Source organism: Pristiophorus japonicus, chromosome 1 (assembly GCF_044704955.1).
Source record: "Pristiophorus japonicus isolate sPriJap1 chromosome 1, sPriJap1.hap1, whole genome shotgun sequence".
NCBI lineage: Eukaryota > Metazoa > Chordata > Chondrichthyes > Pristiophoridae > Pristiophorus > Pristiophorus japonicus.
Window position 1 is genome coordinate 110,647,944 of NC_091977.1, and position 17,024 is coordinate 110,664,967.

At 45.6% G+C, this 17,024-nt stretch overlaps 1 protein-coding gene across 3 annotated transcripts in view; it reads left to right on the forward strand.

Annotated features, from left to right (window-relative positions):
• rasef (RAS and EF-hand domain containing) overlaps positions 1 to 17,024 on the forward strand; it is a 138,153-nt gene that overhangs the window by 41,151 nt on the left and 79,978 nt on the right. For 2 of the 3 annotated variants that reach the window (XR_011593563.1, XM_070882525.1), the window contains exon 1: positions 8,796 to 9,304. The exons of the other annotated variant lie outside the window; for it this stretch is intronic. Coding sequence is in view for 1 of the 2 variants with exons in the window: in XM_070882525.1 (XP_070738626.1) it covers positions 9,012 to 9,304 (293 nt within the window). In the remaining variant the exon portion in view is untranslated. Of the gene's footprint in view, positions 1 to 8,795; positions 9,305 to 17,024 lie in introns of those variants that run through there. 3 annotated transcript variants of the gene reach the window in all.

The window sequence follows — 17,024 nt, forward strand, 5'->3', positions numbered from 1 at the left end:
CTGAGAATAGATTCAGAAGGGAGAGAAGAAAAGTGGGAAATGGAAGGCAGAAAATTAGTAAGCGAGTTTGGAAGGCAGGAGAAACAAAGGCTAGAAAATAGACAACAAAGGAGTTTGGCAGTGCTAAATGATATAGACTTCAATGCAAGGAGTCTAGGGAATACAGCAGCTGAGCTGAGGGCACAGATAGACATGTGGGAGTATGATATTATAGCTATTACTGAGACATGGCTCAAAGAAGGGCAGGTATGGCACCTCAACATTCCTGGTTACAGGGTTTTCAGATGGGATAGAGAGGGGAATAAAAAAGGAGAGGGGTCGCAATATTGATCAAAGAAACAATTACAGCAGTGAGGAGGGATGATAAGTTAGAGGGATCATCAAATGAGGCCATATGGATTGAACTGAAGAACAAACAAGGGGCAATCACACTGCTGGGAGTGTACTATACACCCCCAAACAGTCAGAGAGAGATAGAAGAGCAAATATGTCGGCAAATTTCTGAAAAGTGCAAAAACAAAAGGATAGTAATAGTAGGGGATTTCAACTACCCTATTATTAACTGGGATAGAATTAGTGTGAAAGGTATAGAGGGAGCAAAATTCTTAAAATGCATTCAGGAGAACTTTTTTAGCCAGTATGTAGCAAGCTGAACAAGAGAGGGGGCGGTTCTACACTTAATTTTAGGGAATGAAGCTGGCCAGGTGGAAGGGGTATCAGTGGGAGAGCATTTAGATGGTGGTCAAAATTCAGTTAGATTTAGAGTGGTTATGGAAAAGGACAAAGATAGACCAGGAATAAAAGTTCTCAATTGGGGAAAAGCTAATTTTACGAAGCTGAGATGTGATTTAACCAAAGTGGACTGGAAATAGTTACTTGAAGATAAATCAGTGTGCCAGAGCAGTGGGAGGCATTTAAGGAGGAGACCCTGAGGGTTCAGAGCAAGTATGTTCATTAAAGAAAAAGGGTGGGACTAACAAACCTAGAGCTCCCTGGATATCAAGGGGCATACAGGGTAGGATAAAGAAAAAAAGGGAAGCTTATAACAGATACTGACGGCTCAATACTGCAGAAACCCTCGGAGTATAGAAAGTGCAAGGGTGAAATTAAAAAGGAAATTATGAAAGCAAAGAGAAGGCATGAAAAAATATTGGCAAGTAAAATCAAGGAAACGCAAAGATGTTTTATAAATACATTAAGAGCAAGAGGATAACTAAAGAAAGAGTAGGGCCTATTGGAGACCATAAAGGTAACCTGTGTGTGGAGGCAGAGGACATGAGTATGTACCATTGTTTAAAAAGGGAGAAAGGAATAGACCGAGTAATTACAGACCAGTCAGCCTAACCTCAGTGGTGGGAAAATTATTGCAAAAAATTCTGAGGGACAGGATAAACCTTCATTTAGAAAGACACGGAATAATCAAGGACAGTCAGCATGATTAAGGGAAGGTCATGATGACTAACTTGATTGCATTTTTTGAGGAGGTATCAAGGAGGGTCATAGAAACATAGAAAATAGGTGCAGGAGTAGGCCATTCGGCCCTTCTAGCCTGCACCACCATTCAATATGATCATGGCTGATCATTTTGCAACTTTAGTACCCCATTCCTGCTTTCTCTCCATACCCCTTGATCCCTTTAGCTGTAAGGGCCACATCTAACTCCCTTTTGAATATATCTAACGAACTGGCCTCAACAACTTTCTGTGGTAGAGAATTCCACAGGTTCAAAATTCTCTGAGTGAAGAAGTTTCTCCTCATCTCGGTCCTAAATGGCTTAGCCCTCGATGAGGGTAGTGCGTTTGATGTAGTCTATATGGATTTTAGCATGGCTTTTGATAAGGTCTCGCATAGCAGACTGGTCACGAAAGTAAAAGCCCATGGGATCCAAGGCAAAGTGGCAAGTTGGATCCGAAATTGGCTCAGAGGCAGGAAGCAATGGGTAAAGGTCGATGGGTGTTTTGAATTTACCCACTGAGTGCTTCTCACTAAATTTGCACTAGATTTTACATCATTTTCTTTCTGCATAGATAGGATGAGGTTAATAATCTAACTTTATTGTATGTAATGCTCTGTTCAGGGCCTTAAAAAAAATCTTAAATTGAAAAGATAAGTCTCAGGAACTGATTATGGAAGAAAGATTGGAGAAAAGACAGACAGATAGGGAAGGAAAACAAGAAGATAAAAATAGGAGAGAGTGAACAGAAAACTGGGATGGCTGAATTAAAATGATAGGAAGAGATGGAAAGGTCCTAGTCCTTATTTTGTTGCACATTGTGGGTGGGTGGGGGGGTGGCGATGTCCCACATTAGTGTCACGAGGTTGCAAGGTGAGGCTAGGAGGGACTTTGAGATATCCTTTAAATATATTTGTATCCGCTGAGGCTCAGTTGGTAGCACTCTTACCTCTCAGTCTAAAAGATTGTGGGTTCAAGTCCCACTCTAGAGACTTGGAGCACCAAAATCTCGGCTGACACTTCAGTGTGAGTGCTGCACTGTTGGAGATGCCGTCTTTCAGATGAAACATTAAATTGAGGCTCCATCAGCTCTCGGGTGGATGTAAAAGATCCCATAGCATGATTTTGAAGAAGAGCAGGGGAGTTATCCCCACTGTCCTAGCCAATATTTATCCCTCAATCAACATCTAAAACAGATTTTCTGGTCATTAGCTGCCCTGTTTCCTATAAAAGGCCGCGAGAGGCGTCGGGAGTTCGTTGGTCAGGCGTGAGTCCGGGGATCAGCAGAGGCCTATAAAAGGCCGCGAGAGGCAGCGGGAGTTCATGGTCGCTGAGGCGTGAGTCCGGGGATCAGCAGAGGCCTATAAAAGGCTGCGAGAGGCGTTGGGAGTTCGTTGGTCAGGCGTGAGTCCGGGGATCAGCAGAGGCCTATAAAAGGCCGCGAGAGGCGTCGGGAGTTCATTGGTCAGGCGTGAGTCCGGGGATCAGCAGAGGCCTATAAAAGGCCGCGAGAGGCGTCAGGAGTTCCTTGGTCAGGCGTGAGTCCGGGGATCAGCAGAGGCCTATAAAAGGCGTACTTGTGCAGCTACAAGGAGAAGGCAAAAAAGAAGTAGAAAGAAACAGAAAGGTGACGTCACACCTAGGGGGTAAGTGATTGGCTGGTGATTGGTGAGTAGTTTTTCTTTTTCTTTTTTATATCAGTCAGTAACTTTTAACATTGTTGTTGCCAATTTAAGTGTATCTAAGGGTTAAGACATGGCAGGGGAGCTCGGTCGGGTGTTATGCTCCTCCTGTACCATGTGGGAACTCAGGGACACTTCCGGTGTCCCTGACGACTACGTGTGCGGGAAGTGTATCCGCCTCGAGCTCCTGACTGTCCGCGTTGCGGAATTGGAGCTGAGGGTGGATTCACTCTGGAGCATCCACGATGCTGAGAATGACATGAGTATCACGTGTAGTGAGTTGGTCTTACCGCAGGAGAAGGGTCCACAGCCAGATAGGGAATGGAAGACCAGCAGGAAGAGTAGTGCAAGGAAGGTAGTGCAGGGGTCCGCTGTGGTCATCCCCCTGCAAAACAGATACACCGCTTTGAGTACTGTTGGGGGGGATGACTCATCAGGGAAGGGCAGCAGCAGCCAAGTTCATGGCACCGTGGCTGGCTCTGCTGCACAGGAGGGCAGAAAAAAGAGTGGGAGCGCGATAGTGGTAGGGGATTCAATGGTGAGGGGAATAGATAGGCGTTTCTGCGGCCGCAACCGAGACTCCAGGATGGTATGTTGCCTCCCGTGCAAGGGTCAAGGATGTCTCGGAGCGGGTGCAGGACATTCTGAAATGGGAGGGAGAACAGCCAGTTGTCGTGGTGCACATTGGTACCAACGACATAGGTAAAAAAAAGGGATGAGGTCCTACGAAACAAATTTAAGGAGCTAGGAGCTAAATTAAAAAGTAGGACCTCAAAAGTAGTAATCTCGGGATTGCTACCAGTGCCACGTGCTAGTCAGAGTAGGAATCGCAGGATAGCGCAGATGAATACGTGGCTTGAGCAGTGGTGCAGCAGGGAGGGATTCAAATTCCTGGGGCATTGGAACTGGTTCTGGGGGAGGTGGGACCAGTACAAACCGGACGGTCTGCACCTGGGCAGGACCGGAACCAATGTCCTAGGGGGAGTGTTTGCTAGTGCTGTTGGGGAGAAGTTAAACTAATATGGCAGGGGGATGGGAACCGATGCAGGGAGACAGAGGGAGACAAAAAGGAGGCAAAAGCAAAAGACAGAAAGGAGATGAGGAAAAGTGGAGGGCAGAGAAATCCAAGGCAAAGAACAAAAAGGGCCACTGTACAGCAAAATTCTAAAAGGACAAAGGGTGTTAAAAAAAACAAGCCTGAAGGCTTTGTGTCTTAATGCAAGGAGTATCCGCAATAAGGTGGATGAATTAACTGTGCAAATAGATGTTAACAAATATGATGTGATTGGGATTACGGAGACGTGGCATCAGGATGATCAGGGCTGGGAACTCAACATCCAGGGGTATTCAACATTCAGGAAGGATAGAATAAAAGGAAAAGGAGGTGGGGTAGCATTGCTGGTTAAAGAGGAGACTAATGCAATAGTTAGGAAAGACATTAGCTTGGATGATGTGGAATCTATATGGGTAGAGCTGCAGAACACAGCAACAAGCGCAAAAAACGTTAGTGGGAGTTGTGTACAGACCTCCAAACAGTAGTAGTGATGTTGGGGAGGGCATCAAACAGGAAATTAGGGATGCATGCAATAAAGGTGCAGCAGTTATAATGGGTGACTTTAATATGCACATAGATTGGGCTAGCCAAACTGGAAGCAATACGGTGGAGGAGGATTTCCTGGAGTGCATAAGGGATGGTTTTCTAGACCAATATGTCGAGGAACCAACTAGGGGGGAAGCCATCTTAGACTGGGTGTTGTGTAATGAGAGAGGATTAATTAGCAATCTCATTGTGCGAGGCCCCTTGGGGAAGAGTGACCATAATATGGTGGAATTCTGCATTAGGATGGAGAATGAAACAGTTAATTCAGAGACCATGGTCCAGAACTTTAAGAAGGGTAACTTTGAAGGTATGAGGCGTGAATTGGCTAGGATAGATTGGCGAATGATACTTAAGGGGTTGACTGTGGATGGGCAATGGCAGACATTTAGAGACCGCATGGATACAACAATTGTACATTCCTGCCTGGCGTAAAAATAAAAAAGGGAAGGTGGCTCAACCGTGGCTATCTAGGAAAATCAGGGATAGTATTAAAGCCAAGGAAGCGAACCCGGGGACTGGGAGAAATTTAGAACTCAGCAGAGGAGGACAAAGGGTTTGATTAGGGCAGGGAAAATGGAGTACGAGAAGAAGTTCGCAGGGAACATTAAGGCGGATTGCAAAAGTTTCTATAGGTATGTAAAGAGAAAAAGGTTAGTAAAGACAAACGTAGGTCCCCTGCAGTCAGAATCAGGGGAAGTCATAACGGGGAACAAAGAAATGGCAGACCAATTGAACAAGTACTTTGGTTCGGTATTCACTAAGGAGGACACAAACAACCTTCCAGATATAAAAGGGGTCAGAGGGTCTAGTAAGGAGGAGGAACTGAGGGAAATCTTTATTAGTCGGGAAATTGTGTTGGGGACATTGATGGGATTGAAGGCCGATAAATCCCCAGGGCCTGATGGACTGCATCCCAGAGTACTTAAGGAGGTGGCCTTGGAAATAGCGGATGCATTGACAGTCATTTTCCAACATTCCATTGACTCTGGATCAGTTCCTATGGAGTGGAGGGTAGCCAATGTAACCCCACTTTTTAAAAAAGGAGGGAGAGACAAAACGGAATTATAGACTGGTCAGCCTGACCTCAGTAGTGGGTAAAATGATGGAATCAATTATTAAGGATATCATAGCAGCGCATTTGGAAAATGGTGACATGATAGGTCCAAGTCAGCATGGATTTGTGAAAGGGAAATCATGCTTGACAAATCTTCTGGAATTTTTTGAGGATGTTTCCAGTAAAGTGGACAAAGGAGAACCAGTTGATGTGGTATATTTGGACTTTCAGAAGGCTTTCGACAAGGTCCCACACAAGAGATTAATGTGCAAAGTTAAAGCACATGGGATTGGGGGTAGTGTGCTGACGTGGATTGAGAACTGGTTGTCAGACAGGAAGCAAAGAGTAGGAGTAAATGGGTACTTTTCAGAACGGCAGGTAGTGACTAGTGGGGTACCGCAAGGTTCTGTGCTGGGGCCCCAGCTGTTTACATTGTACATTAATGATTTAGACGAGGGGATTAAATGTAGTATCTCCAAATTTGCAGATGACACTAAGTTGGGTGGCAGTGTGAGCTGCGAGGAGGATGCTATGAGGCTGCAGAGTGACTTGGATAGGTTAGGTGAGTGGGCAAATGAATGGTAGATGAAGTATAATGTGGATAAATGTGAGGTTATCCACTTTGGTGGTAAAAACAGAGAGACAGACTATTATCTGAATGGTGACAGATTAGGAAAAGGGAAGGTGCAACGAGACCTGGGTGTCATGGTACATCAGTCATTGAAGGTTGGCATGCAGGTGCAGCAGGCGGTTAAGAAAGCAAATGGCATGTTGGCCTTCATAGCGAGGGGATTTGAGTACAGGGGCAGGGAGGTGTTGCTACAGTTGTACAGGGCCTTGGTGAGGCCACACCTGGAGTATTGTGTACAGTTTTGGTCTCCTAACTTGAGGAAGGACATTCTTGCTATTGAGGGAGTGCAGCGAAGATTCACCAGACTGATTCCCGGGATGGTGGGACTGACCTATCAAGAAAGACTGGATCAACTGGGCTTGTATTCACTGGAGTTCAGAAGAATGAGAGGGGACCTCATAGAAACGTTTAAAATTCTGACGGGTTTAGACAGGTTCGATGCAGGAAGAATGTTCCCAATGTTGGGGAAGTCCAGAACCAGGGGTCACAGTCTGAGGATAAGGGGTAAGCCATTTAGGACCGAGATGAGGAGAAACTTCTTCACCCAGAGAATGGTGAACCTGTGGAATTCTCTACAACAGAAAGTAGTTGAGGCCAATTCACTAAATATATTCAAAAGGGAGTTAGATGAAGTCCTTACTACTCGGGGGATCAAGGGGTATGGCGAGAAAGCAGGAAGGGGGTACTGAAGTTTCATGTTCAGCCATGAACTCATTGAATGGCGGTGCAGGCTAGAAGGGCTGAATGGCCTGCTCCTGCACCTATTTTCTATGTTTCTATTACAAGAGTGATTACACTTCAAAAAGTACTTCAGTGGCTGCAAAGCACTTTGGGACACCTGGTGGTCGTGAAAAGCAGAATATAAATGCAAGTCTTTCTTTATATTTAACTTTGAGATGGACATGCATTAAAACAGCCCACATGTACAAAACTAAATTGAGTAATTCCCACTCTTATGTTGCGACACTTGACACTCTGCAGAGCCTATGCCAACATTGCTTTTAAAAAAAAATGTATCAATACTGCCAATTTTGGGACCAAGTTTTTCCAAAAGCTGACTTTTTCAAAGCACGCCAAAAGGTGACCGAGTCTGGCTAGAAGACAGTAATGCGCTTTAAACTTTGATGGTGGGTAACATCGCCTTAATCTGTCTTACTGTGCAGTTTTGGTCTCCTTATCTGAGGAAGGATATAGTTGCTTTAGAGGGAGTGCAATGAAGGTTCACTTGATTGATTCCTGGGATGAGAGGGTTGTCCTATGAGAGATTGAATAGATTGGGCCTATACTCTCTGGAGTTTAAAAGAATGAAAGATGATCCCATTGAAACATACAAGATTCTGAGGGGGGTTGACAGGGTAGATGCTGAAAGGTTATTTCCCCTGGTTGGAGAGTCTCAGGACTTCAACAACACTCAAGAAACTTGACACCATCCAGGACAAAGCAGCCCATTTGATTAGCACCCCATCCACCACCTTAAACATTTACTCCCTCCATCACCGGCATACCGTGGCTGCAGTGTGTATCATCTACAAGATGCACTGCAGCAACTCACCAAGGCTTCTTCGGCAGCACCTCCCAAACCAGTGACCTCTACCACCTAGGACAAGGGCAGTAGGTGCATGGGAAGACCATCACCTCCACGTTCCCCTCCAAGTCATACACCATCCTGACTTGGAAGTCTATCGCCGTTCCTTCATTGTTGCTTGGTCAAAATCCTGGAACTCCCTCCCTAACACCACTGTGGGAGTACCTTTACACACGGAGGTGGCTCACCACCAACTTCTCGAGGACAATTAGTGATAGGCAATAAATGTTGGCCTTGCTAACTACGCCAACATCCCATGAACACATAAAACAAAATAAGTCGTTGGCAATATAAGACTACGATGAGGAGGAATTTCTTCACTCAGAGGTTGTGAATCTGTGGAATTCTTCATCCCAGACGGCTGTGGATGCGGAGCCATTGAGTATATTCAAGGCTCAGATCGGTAAGATGTTGGACTCTCGGTGAATCAAGGGATATGGGGATCAGGCAGGAAAGTGGAGTTGAGGTAGAAGACCAGCCATGATCTTATTGAATGGTGGAGCAAACTGTAGTGCCTACTCCTGCTGCTAATTCCTATGTTCTGCATCACCTGAAAACCTCATTTCTCAGGAGTGATTCACGCCTCTGCCTCTCTCGTGTTTGCATTGCATCCACCTCTTCGGTCAATAACGTGACGGGGTTTAATCGTGAGCACAGAAGAAAATAAACTTTAAATAAATACTGGCAAGTCCAACTGTGCAGCTGTGAGGCTGACGTCAGGACGAGCTCGCTGCCGTTTCAATACCTGGCCGAGTGAGGCGAGAGACGGCTCCGGATGGCATGGGACACCTCTCACATTGCGCAGCGGCGCCTCCAACAGCCCACTTGAACTACTTTGCCTTGCAAATTTGCCCCAAAGTGGAATAGGAAGAACTGTTGGTGACTGACTGGCAGGTTGGATCCTCACAGCATCTTTTGCATCGAGGGAGGGAACTTGATCTCGGCTTATCTGGTTGGATTTTCTTCTTTTTTTGCATCTTATTTCCCCCCCCCCCTTTATTTCCGGATGGAAGAGCAGAGACTGCGCGCCCTCTTCCACACCTGCGACGTGAACCGTTCCGGTCGGATCGAGTATGATGAATTTTTCACGGTCTGTCGGGAGCTACAAGTACAAGAGTCCGAGATCGACGCTATCTTTGACAAGCTAGACTCCAACAGAGACGGCTCCATCAACTTCCGCGAATTCACCGAAGGCTTTCAAGAAGTTTCCGAGATGATCAACTTCGAGGCTTTGAGCGCGGAGCCTGACTGGGACGAATTCCAGCAACGTCTGGGCGACGAAGCCAGGTTCATCCCAAGGTAAGAGCGGTCTGGTTTTTAGTTCTGCGCCGTGAATTAGCGAGTCTTATTAATGAGGAGAATCTGGACTTTTTTAAAGATTTGGCAGTACTTTCAGATGTAACCCGTTTTGTGTACGGAGATGTTCAGTAAGGACTGTCTGTAACCAGGTGCTGCTGCTGCCCACTGTCGCGGTTCTGCCGGCCAGCCGGCACTGGGCTCCCCGGCCAGGCTTTCCGCAGTCGGGCCCAAGATTTTTGTCCATTTAAAAGTTTCTGAAACGCCTGTAGCCGCCTCACAGCCCAGATCGTGTGGCGGTGCTGTGCTTATCCGCGGCATTTATTTATTGAGTGAGTTTGGCCGGCTCGCTGGTCACTCCCTGGACATTAGCTTTTGGTCGGGCCCCACATGCCGACTTTAAACAAATCAGCGGAGAAGTCACAACATCGACTTTGTCTGTGTTTCTGTGACTGGGGAGGTTACAGGTGGTCCGGGCTGAGAGAAAATAATTACGACTTTTGGATGCACAGAGCGTGCTTTTGCAGATTTTTAGTTCTGCATCATAAGTTAGCGATGAGAATTTGGACTTTAAAAAAATTTGGTAGTACTTTCAGATGTAATTTGAGTGAAAATCCGGTTTGTGTACAGGAGATCGTTCAGTAAGGACGCTGTCGCTATTCTTATGGGCACCGCAGCTTTAACAATAGGCTCTTGTGGTATTAATGGCCTTCTCGCCTGCCTTAAAATAACCCGTCCCAATATATTCCAAGAGACTAGTTTCACGGCATGTGAATACAATGGCCCGAACGCAGCTTTAGTGTGTTTTTGTAGGATGGACACCAAAACCTACAATTAAATGTTTCCAGCCATGGAACAGATTGTTTGGACAGCCCAGCGGGAGCAGGTCTCAGGGCACCGTGTGAGAGGAGCGCCGCCTCCCCTCGGAGGGGGAACTCATTTAAAACATGAGAGCTGCTGCCAGGGAGGGGATGGGGTCTGCCCAGGGGCCTTGATAATACTGTATACTAAAGGTGGAAAACTACTGTAAACTCCAACTTCCCACTTGTTCTCACGTTTCTACGCTCAGCGGTAGCACCCAGAAAGGTGAGAGTAATTCAGGAATGTACCTCAGTTATTTTGTTGATGGGAGAGGGCAATGAGCCCGATCAGTCCCTTCCACTGCAACTCTGCAATGTACAGTTCGTGACTTTTTATCTAACCGTAACTAACTAACCAACCACCGTTAAATGGGGAAGGGAGAGACTGGGGAAATTAATTTTCAAAGTAACAGTGAAACAAGTGGCCATTCTCACCAAACGGAGCCCAATTTCCGTATGTTGTCTCTGTGCATGTGCGCTTTGAGCGATAGTGATCAGGAGCAGAACTTGCTATTTCGTACATCGGAGGATGCCAAGCTAAATTGTAATTATCACCATCAGCTTAGTTCAGTCAACGTTCAGGGTTTAAACTTGGCTGTTTAACGAAACTGCGCAACTCTGACGCAACTTCCAGTGTGTTTTTATTTACCAAATAACAAAACATATTCAGCACTCCTAATTTTTACAGGAAATACTGAGCAGCTACTTTAAAGATTTATGTTAAATATAACAATTAAAATGGGAAATGCTCTGGGGGGGCCATGAGAATCCCCCAGGATATTTTATGGTGTGCTGTTTACATTTTTTTTTATTCGTTCATGGGATTTGAGCGTCGCTGGCAAGACCAGCATTTATTGCCCATGAAGACTATGAAGGGGGTACTTCTAATATTGTAAAATGTTTTTGACACCAATTGTGTAGATAGATCAGAGAATACGATGGATGGGAGGTTTTTTAAAGTTAGATGGAATTTAAGGGGATCAATTTAATGTAGCAGGTATTGGTATATAAAATGAGTGCACAAATGGCTGAATGAAAATTTTAGCTCTGATAGGGATGAACCAGCAGGTTTCTGTTAGCAAAGTAGAAAAAAATATATTTGTTTGCATACTTTCAGCAAATGGTTAATGATCACAGTCACTTTGAGCTGTTTGTCCAAGATTCCCACTGATTTTCCATCTTGGGGATCTCTTACTCCTATCCATGAGTATCCATAAACATTTATTAACTTCTATGCTATATTCAAACTAATTGGTTTGCATGCTACCTTTACTTCCTGCCAGGAACCACTCAAGATTGAGGTTAAGTCACTTGAGGTTATATTTAGCTGTTTGGTAAGGATAAGTTTTTTTCCATGATTATTTCAGTATTTTGGCACCTAATTAATCAAATGACTGCTGGTATGCATTTTTTGCTTTTTGAGCTTTGCCAGAAAACTGATCCATCACAATTTATCTGAAATAAAGCTGTTTTCATACTTCATAACCTAAACTGCTGGTTAATCCCTATCCATGCTAAAATTTTCATTCAGCCTTCTGGGGTGTTGAAACTTTACCACCCGTTGACAAATTTGTAAAGTAAGATTCAGAGACTGGTATGGATGTCCTCGATGATAAAGTACATGGCCTGCTCCTGCACCTATTTTCTATGTTTACTCCAAAGAAAGAGTGATCGTTTTGGTGGTTATAGGATCGTTAACTACTTTTAATATCCACTAATAGTGTCCTCCTGCTTCAGCTGAAGTGTATATATAGGTGAGTGCGTGTGACAAAAGAGGACTTCAATTACCTGCTTAATGCAGCAGTGGATACCATAAGAACTTACTCCTGTGATGCCCCCTGTTGGCAGCTAGAAAGTCCCTATAGCATAAAATGAACTTTTGCTGCCATTGATAGTACAATGCAAATGATTGACTGGTGCACAAATCAATTGGCACACCTCCATCATAGCCTCCTTGCTGATCCTAAACCTGATTGCACATAGTTCCTCCACTGACTCTGAAGCTGAAACTGCACCTTGGATTAGTTTGTTCTATTAATGCTTTATTTCCTACACAAACCTGTGATTTAGGTCTAGGGCTGTCCTGTCTTGCAGCTGCCACTCCAGTATAATATAGCTGAAAATGGCCTCTGCACCCATTCCGAAGGGATGAAAAATCACCTGCACAATTTGTTTGGGAGTAAACAAACTTTTCTTTAACATCTTCTATAAATGAAAACTGTTTATATCTCTTAACTGTCCAACGAGATCTTCACAGCACTTTATAAGCAATTTCCCCTACATTCATTACATCCGTTTGAGGCTGAGGAATCAGAAACTAGTGGAATAATGGAAGAAAATTACGTTACTGGTTTTCCATCCCAGATTAGTAAAATATACTATTTTTCATTAAACTTTACATGAAGTACTGGGGGACATTTTCCTGGGCTTGCACCCATGCCTGCTAGATTAGCCGGGTGCAGCGGATATCAGAAAATTGGCTGGGTCCAAACGCACACCAATAGAGGAACCTGCCCAGTTTTCCTTCCATTTAAATGAATGGAAGATAAATCTCTAGAGGTGTGCAATTCGACTCACCAGATTTCCTGATATTCGTTGAGTCCAGGTGAGCGCTTGTGTGCATACCCAGGAAAATCTCCCCTATAGTATTTGCAAATACCAGTCTGTTTTGAAAGCAATTACTTGCAAACCTGTTGAAAATGAATTAAAGCTCTGCAATGCAGAATTAACTACTTGTGATGAACAGTAAGCTTTGACGATATGACCTCAAAGAGCACCTATTCATTATGGTGTCATGTTTCCCAATCTTGCGTACTTACTACAGGGTTGCATAGCTCCAAGATCATTGTCATGTGAGCTTTCATGTCATATGATTTTTTTAGAGTTCTCAAAATTTGCATTCACTTATGTATTTTGTGACGCTATTGTACGTTTTCATTGTACATTGCTTGAGGGAGGAATGCATTGAGACATCCTGTTTTCTTGCCGTGACTGTTTTTTTGCCGGGAGCAATGTGGGTCAACTTTTGTTTTGGGCTCTGGGGATTAGCTAGTCTGGGGTGGGTGGGTGGGAGTAGTGGTCATACCCTTTAGGGTTGTTGCACTTCATGGTCAATAGTTTCTGTGCTGGAGGGCTATTTTGTGCTGAATGAACCTCAGTTTTATGATGATTTTCACAAATTTAAAGATGGAAAATGCCCACCAGCTGTTATATTGATTTAATGGGTGTTAAAATACAGAAATAATCTTTGAAAGAAGCTTATCATTGCCAAACAGGAAATTATACCTGAAAGTGACTTGACTGAACTCAACCTTGAGTAGCTCCAGGTGGGAAATGACAGTAGCACACAAGCTAGTAAGCCTGTACAAAGATTTGACGTTAACAGACTTTCATGTAAAGAAGGCATTTATGCGTACTTGGGAGCAAGAGCCACCATTTCTTCTATGCATCTGGAATAAATTTTCAGCTTTAGTGCTCCTGGTGCAGAACTTCGCTTGAATGCCGAACAGGATTAGACACGGAGGGGGCAAAATTGCCCTGTGCCCCCAATTGAGGACAGTAACCCGCTCGGGCGGGACTTCCTGTGGCAGGTGCAGAAGTTCGAACCCGGTCGCTGAATTGGGCTTACCACCCATCAAAGGAAGTGGAGTACAATCTCGCGTGCTTCACTTCCTTTAGGGGCGGTTCCAGCGGCGCTAATGGGGCGCATTATTCAGTCGCGATACGCGGCTCCGCATAGCTCTGACGTGCTTCAAAGCCCTCCCCTTTGCTTAAAGGAGCGGGCCGCTGCCCACTCTCCAAGGCCCCTGATGGCATCTGCTGGACCATCAGGGCAGAGTGGTACCGGACCTGCAACCCGCGTCCAAAATGGAGTCCTGGACTGCACGATGCAGCTTGGACTACTGAAAAGAACAAATCGGCTAGCCGTTCCGAGAGTTGGCAAAAAAAGTAAAATGACGGGGCGCTGGCGACTTCTGCCCCACGAGCGGATGTCGGCCAGCTTTGCGACTCGCAAAGGTGTTGTTGACACCTGCTCACGCCAGTCTCGCGGGCCAATTTTCTTCGCAGAGTGGAAAGGAGTCGGCGTCATCGCCGGTTGCATGGAGGCCCGGTGCACTATCCGTGGGATGCGGCGATGCCGTGACAGTGCCTCTGCAAACTCCTGGGGCAATTTCCTGGGAGCAGGTAGTAACCCCCCCCCCCACCCAGGAGGTGTAAACAGGCCTCTCAGAAAGGGATAATTTCGCCCCCGCAGTGCTTTGCACATTGTTTCACGGAAACTTGTGAAAATTACGTATTTAACTTGGATAATTGGGATTGCACCAAATGATGAAGTGGGGGCAGGAGAATAACTTGCGGAGTAACAGAAGATTTACAACTGTTCTTTGAATGGTTCATGGAATTTCCTTATGGCCATTGTTTTTTTTTGACTAGTCTGGAGCCCCCTCCAAATGGAGGAGGAAACCCCAGGGAGTTGCTGAGCTCATGGAAGTTGCCATTGCAGCCCTTAGATCAGTAATCCAGTGTTAAATCATTTGTACTTCTGGATTTGTAAATTTGTTAACTACTTCAAGACACACTACTAATCTGTGTTTTATTTTACTTTTCCCAAGGTAAATTCTGTGTTTCTTGCATTTAGTCATGGAAAGAATTCTGATTCTTTATCTGCCGTCACATACCACTTTACAATAGGCACACTATTCCACAAGCTCTTATATAAAGACCTGGGAATCTTTGGAATTTTTAAATAAAACTCCAGCTCTATGCTTTCAGTTTGGATCTTCATGTATGAAAATGCACTTAAAATGTTTAACTGTTGCAAAAGAAAAAAAAATGACCATGAAACATTTGATATGATCATTGATGAAGATCTTCAACATGCTAAAATTATATTTACTTTTCTGTGCACCCTGTTTACAAACCCATGGGTTTATTGACATCTGTTGCACTATTGGGCCCAAGTTTCGGCCTCAGTTGCTCCTGATTTTTTGGAGCAACTGGTGCAGAACGGAGTATCTTAGAAATTCAAATTCTCGGCATTTAGTTTGCTCCAGTTCTAGTCCGTTAGAACAGTTTCACTTTGGAACAGAATTTTTTTTTCAAAAGGGAGCGTGTCCGGCCACTTACGCCTGTTTTCAAAGTTTCGGCAGTGAAAACTTACTCCAAACTAACTTAGAATGGAGTAAGTGAAGATTTTTGTGCGCTCGAAAAAAACCTTGTCTACACTTTAGAAAATCAGGCGTAGGTTACAAATCAGGCGTAGGGAATGGGGGGGGTGGAGGGTTTAAAGGGAAGTTTACAAACATTAAACTCTTCAGTTTTACAAATAAAGAGCCATCATCAATAATAAATGATAAAAACAACCAATAAATCAATCAAAAAAAATTAATAAGAAATAATTTCTTTAAAAATAAATCAATAAATAAAACATTTTCTACTTACCGACTGCAGCCCCGGGAGCCCTCCAACAGCGTGCTGGGATGCCCCCCCCCCCCACAGTGTGTCTCTATCTCTCGTCTGTCTGTCTGTGTGTGTCTCTCACTCTCTGTCAGTGTCTGTGTTTCTGACAGCGAGGGGAGGAGGGGGGTACAGGGAGAGAGGGAAGGGAGGGAGGGAGGAGAAGGCGGAGGGGGGGGGAGGAGAAGAGGGGGGGGGAAGGAGAAGGGCGTGGGAGGCTGAACTGGCCGGGCCCAAGACTTCGGGCAGGGCCCGTCCCCAGCACCAGATTTACAGGTAGGTGGCGTTGGGTTGGGTCGGGTCGGGAGCACGGGTCGGATCGGGGGGGTGGACGGAGGTCGGGTCAGGTCGGAGGGTGGGGGGGGGGGGAGGGAACGGAGCGCGGGTCGGTTTGGGTCGGGGGGGGTCGGGTCGGGAGCGCGGATCGGGTCGGGGGGGGGCGGAGGGAGGTCGGTTCGGGTCGGGCGTGGGGGTGGGGGAGCGCGGGTTGGGTCCAGTCCGGGGGGTCGGGTCGGGTCTGGTCCGGGGAGGGGGAAGCAGGAGTCGGGTCGGGAGGAAGCAGGAGCTGGGCGTGGGAGGCAGCCTTATGCACGCAGCCCCAGTGAGGCCATTCGGCCAGGGCTAGGGCCTGCGTGCTTCGGGCCCCTCCCACGCAGTTTTGGGCGCCTGGAGCTACTGCACATGCGCGCCCACTGTAGCGTGCATGTGCAGAGGTCCCGGCACTGTTTTCAGCGCAGGGACCTAGCTCCGCCCCCCACAGCTCGTGCTGTGCCACGCCCGACTCCAGAGGACCAGCAGGGAGCCGGAGAATCTGCAAGTTTTTTTTAGGCGCACTTTGTGGCGCGAAAAACGGGCGGAAACTTGGGCCCATTGTTACTACTTCACCGACAGTGAGCAATAGTTGGAAATCACTAAGCAAACACTCATCTTGGGGACTTTCACTGTCTGAAGCAATGAGAATTCTGCTCATTACTGTCACTTCTATTGTCTCATTATTTTTCTAAAGTTTCAAATTATTTCACAATCTCCATTCATTGACTACATTTTACACAAAGCAGTTTAGTACTGGGATACAATTATATTTGGTAGGCTCCACTTGAAGACTGGCACATTTAAATGAAGGAGGTGGTACTCAGTAAGATAATGGGACTAAAGGCAAATCAATCCCCTGGACCTGATGGCTTGCATCCTAGGGTCTTAAGGGAAGTAGCGGCAGGGATTGTGGATGCATTGGTTGTAATTTACCAAAATTCCCTGGATTCTGGGGAGGTCGCAGCAGATTGGAAAACTGCAAATGTAATGCCTCAATTTAAAAAAAGGAGGCAGACAAAAAGCAGGAAACTATAGACCAGTTAGCCTAACATCTGTGGTTGGGAAAATGTTGGATTCCATTATTAAAGAAGCAG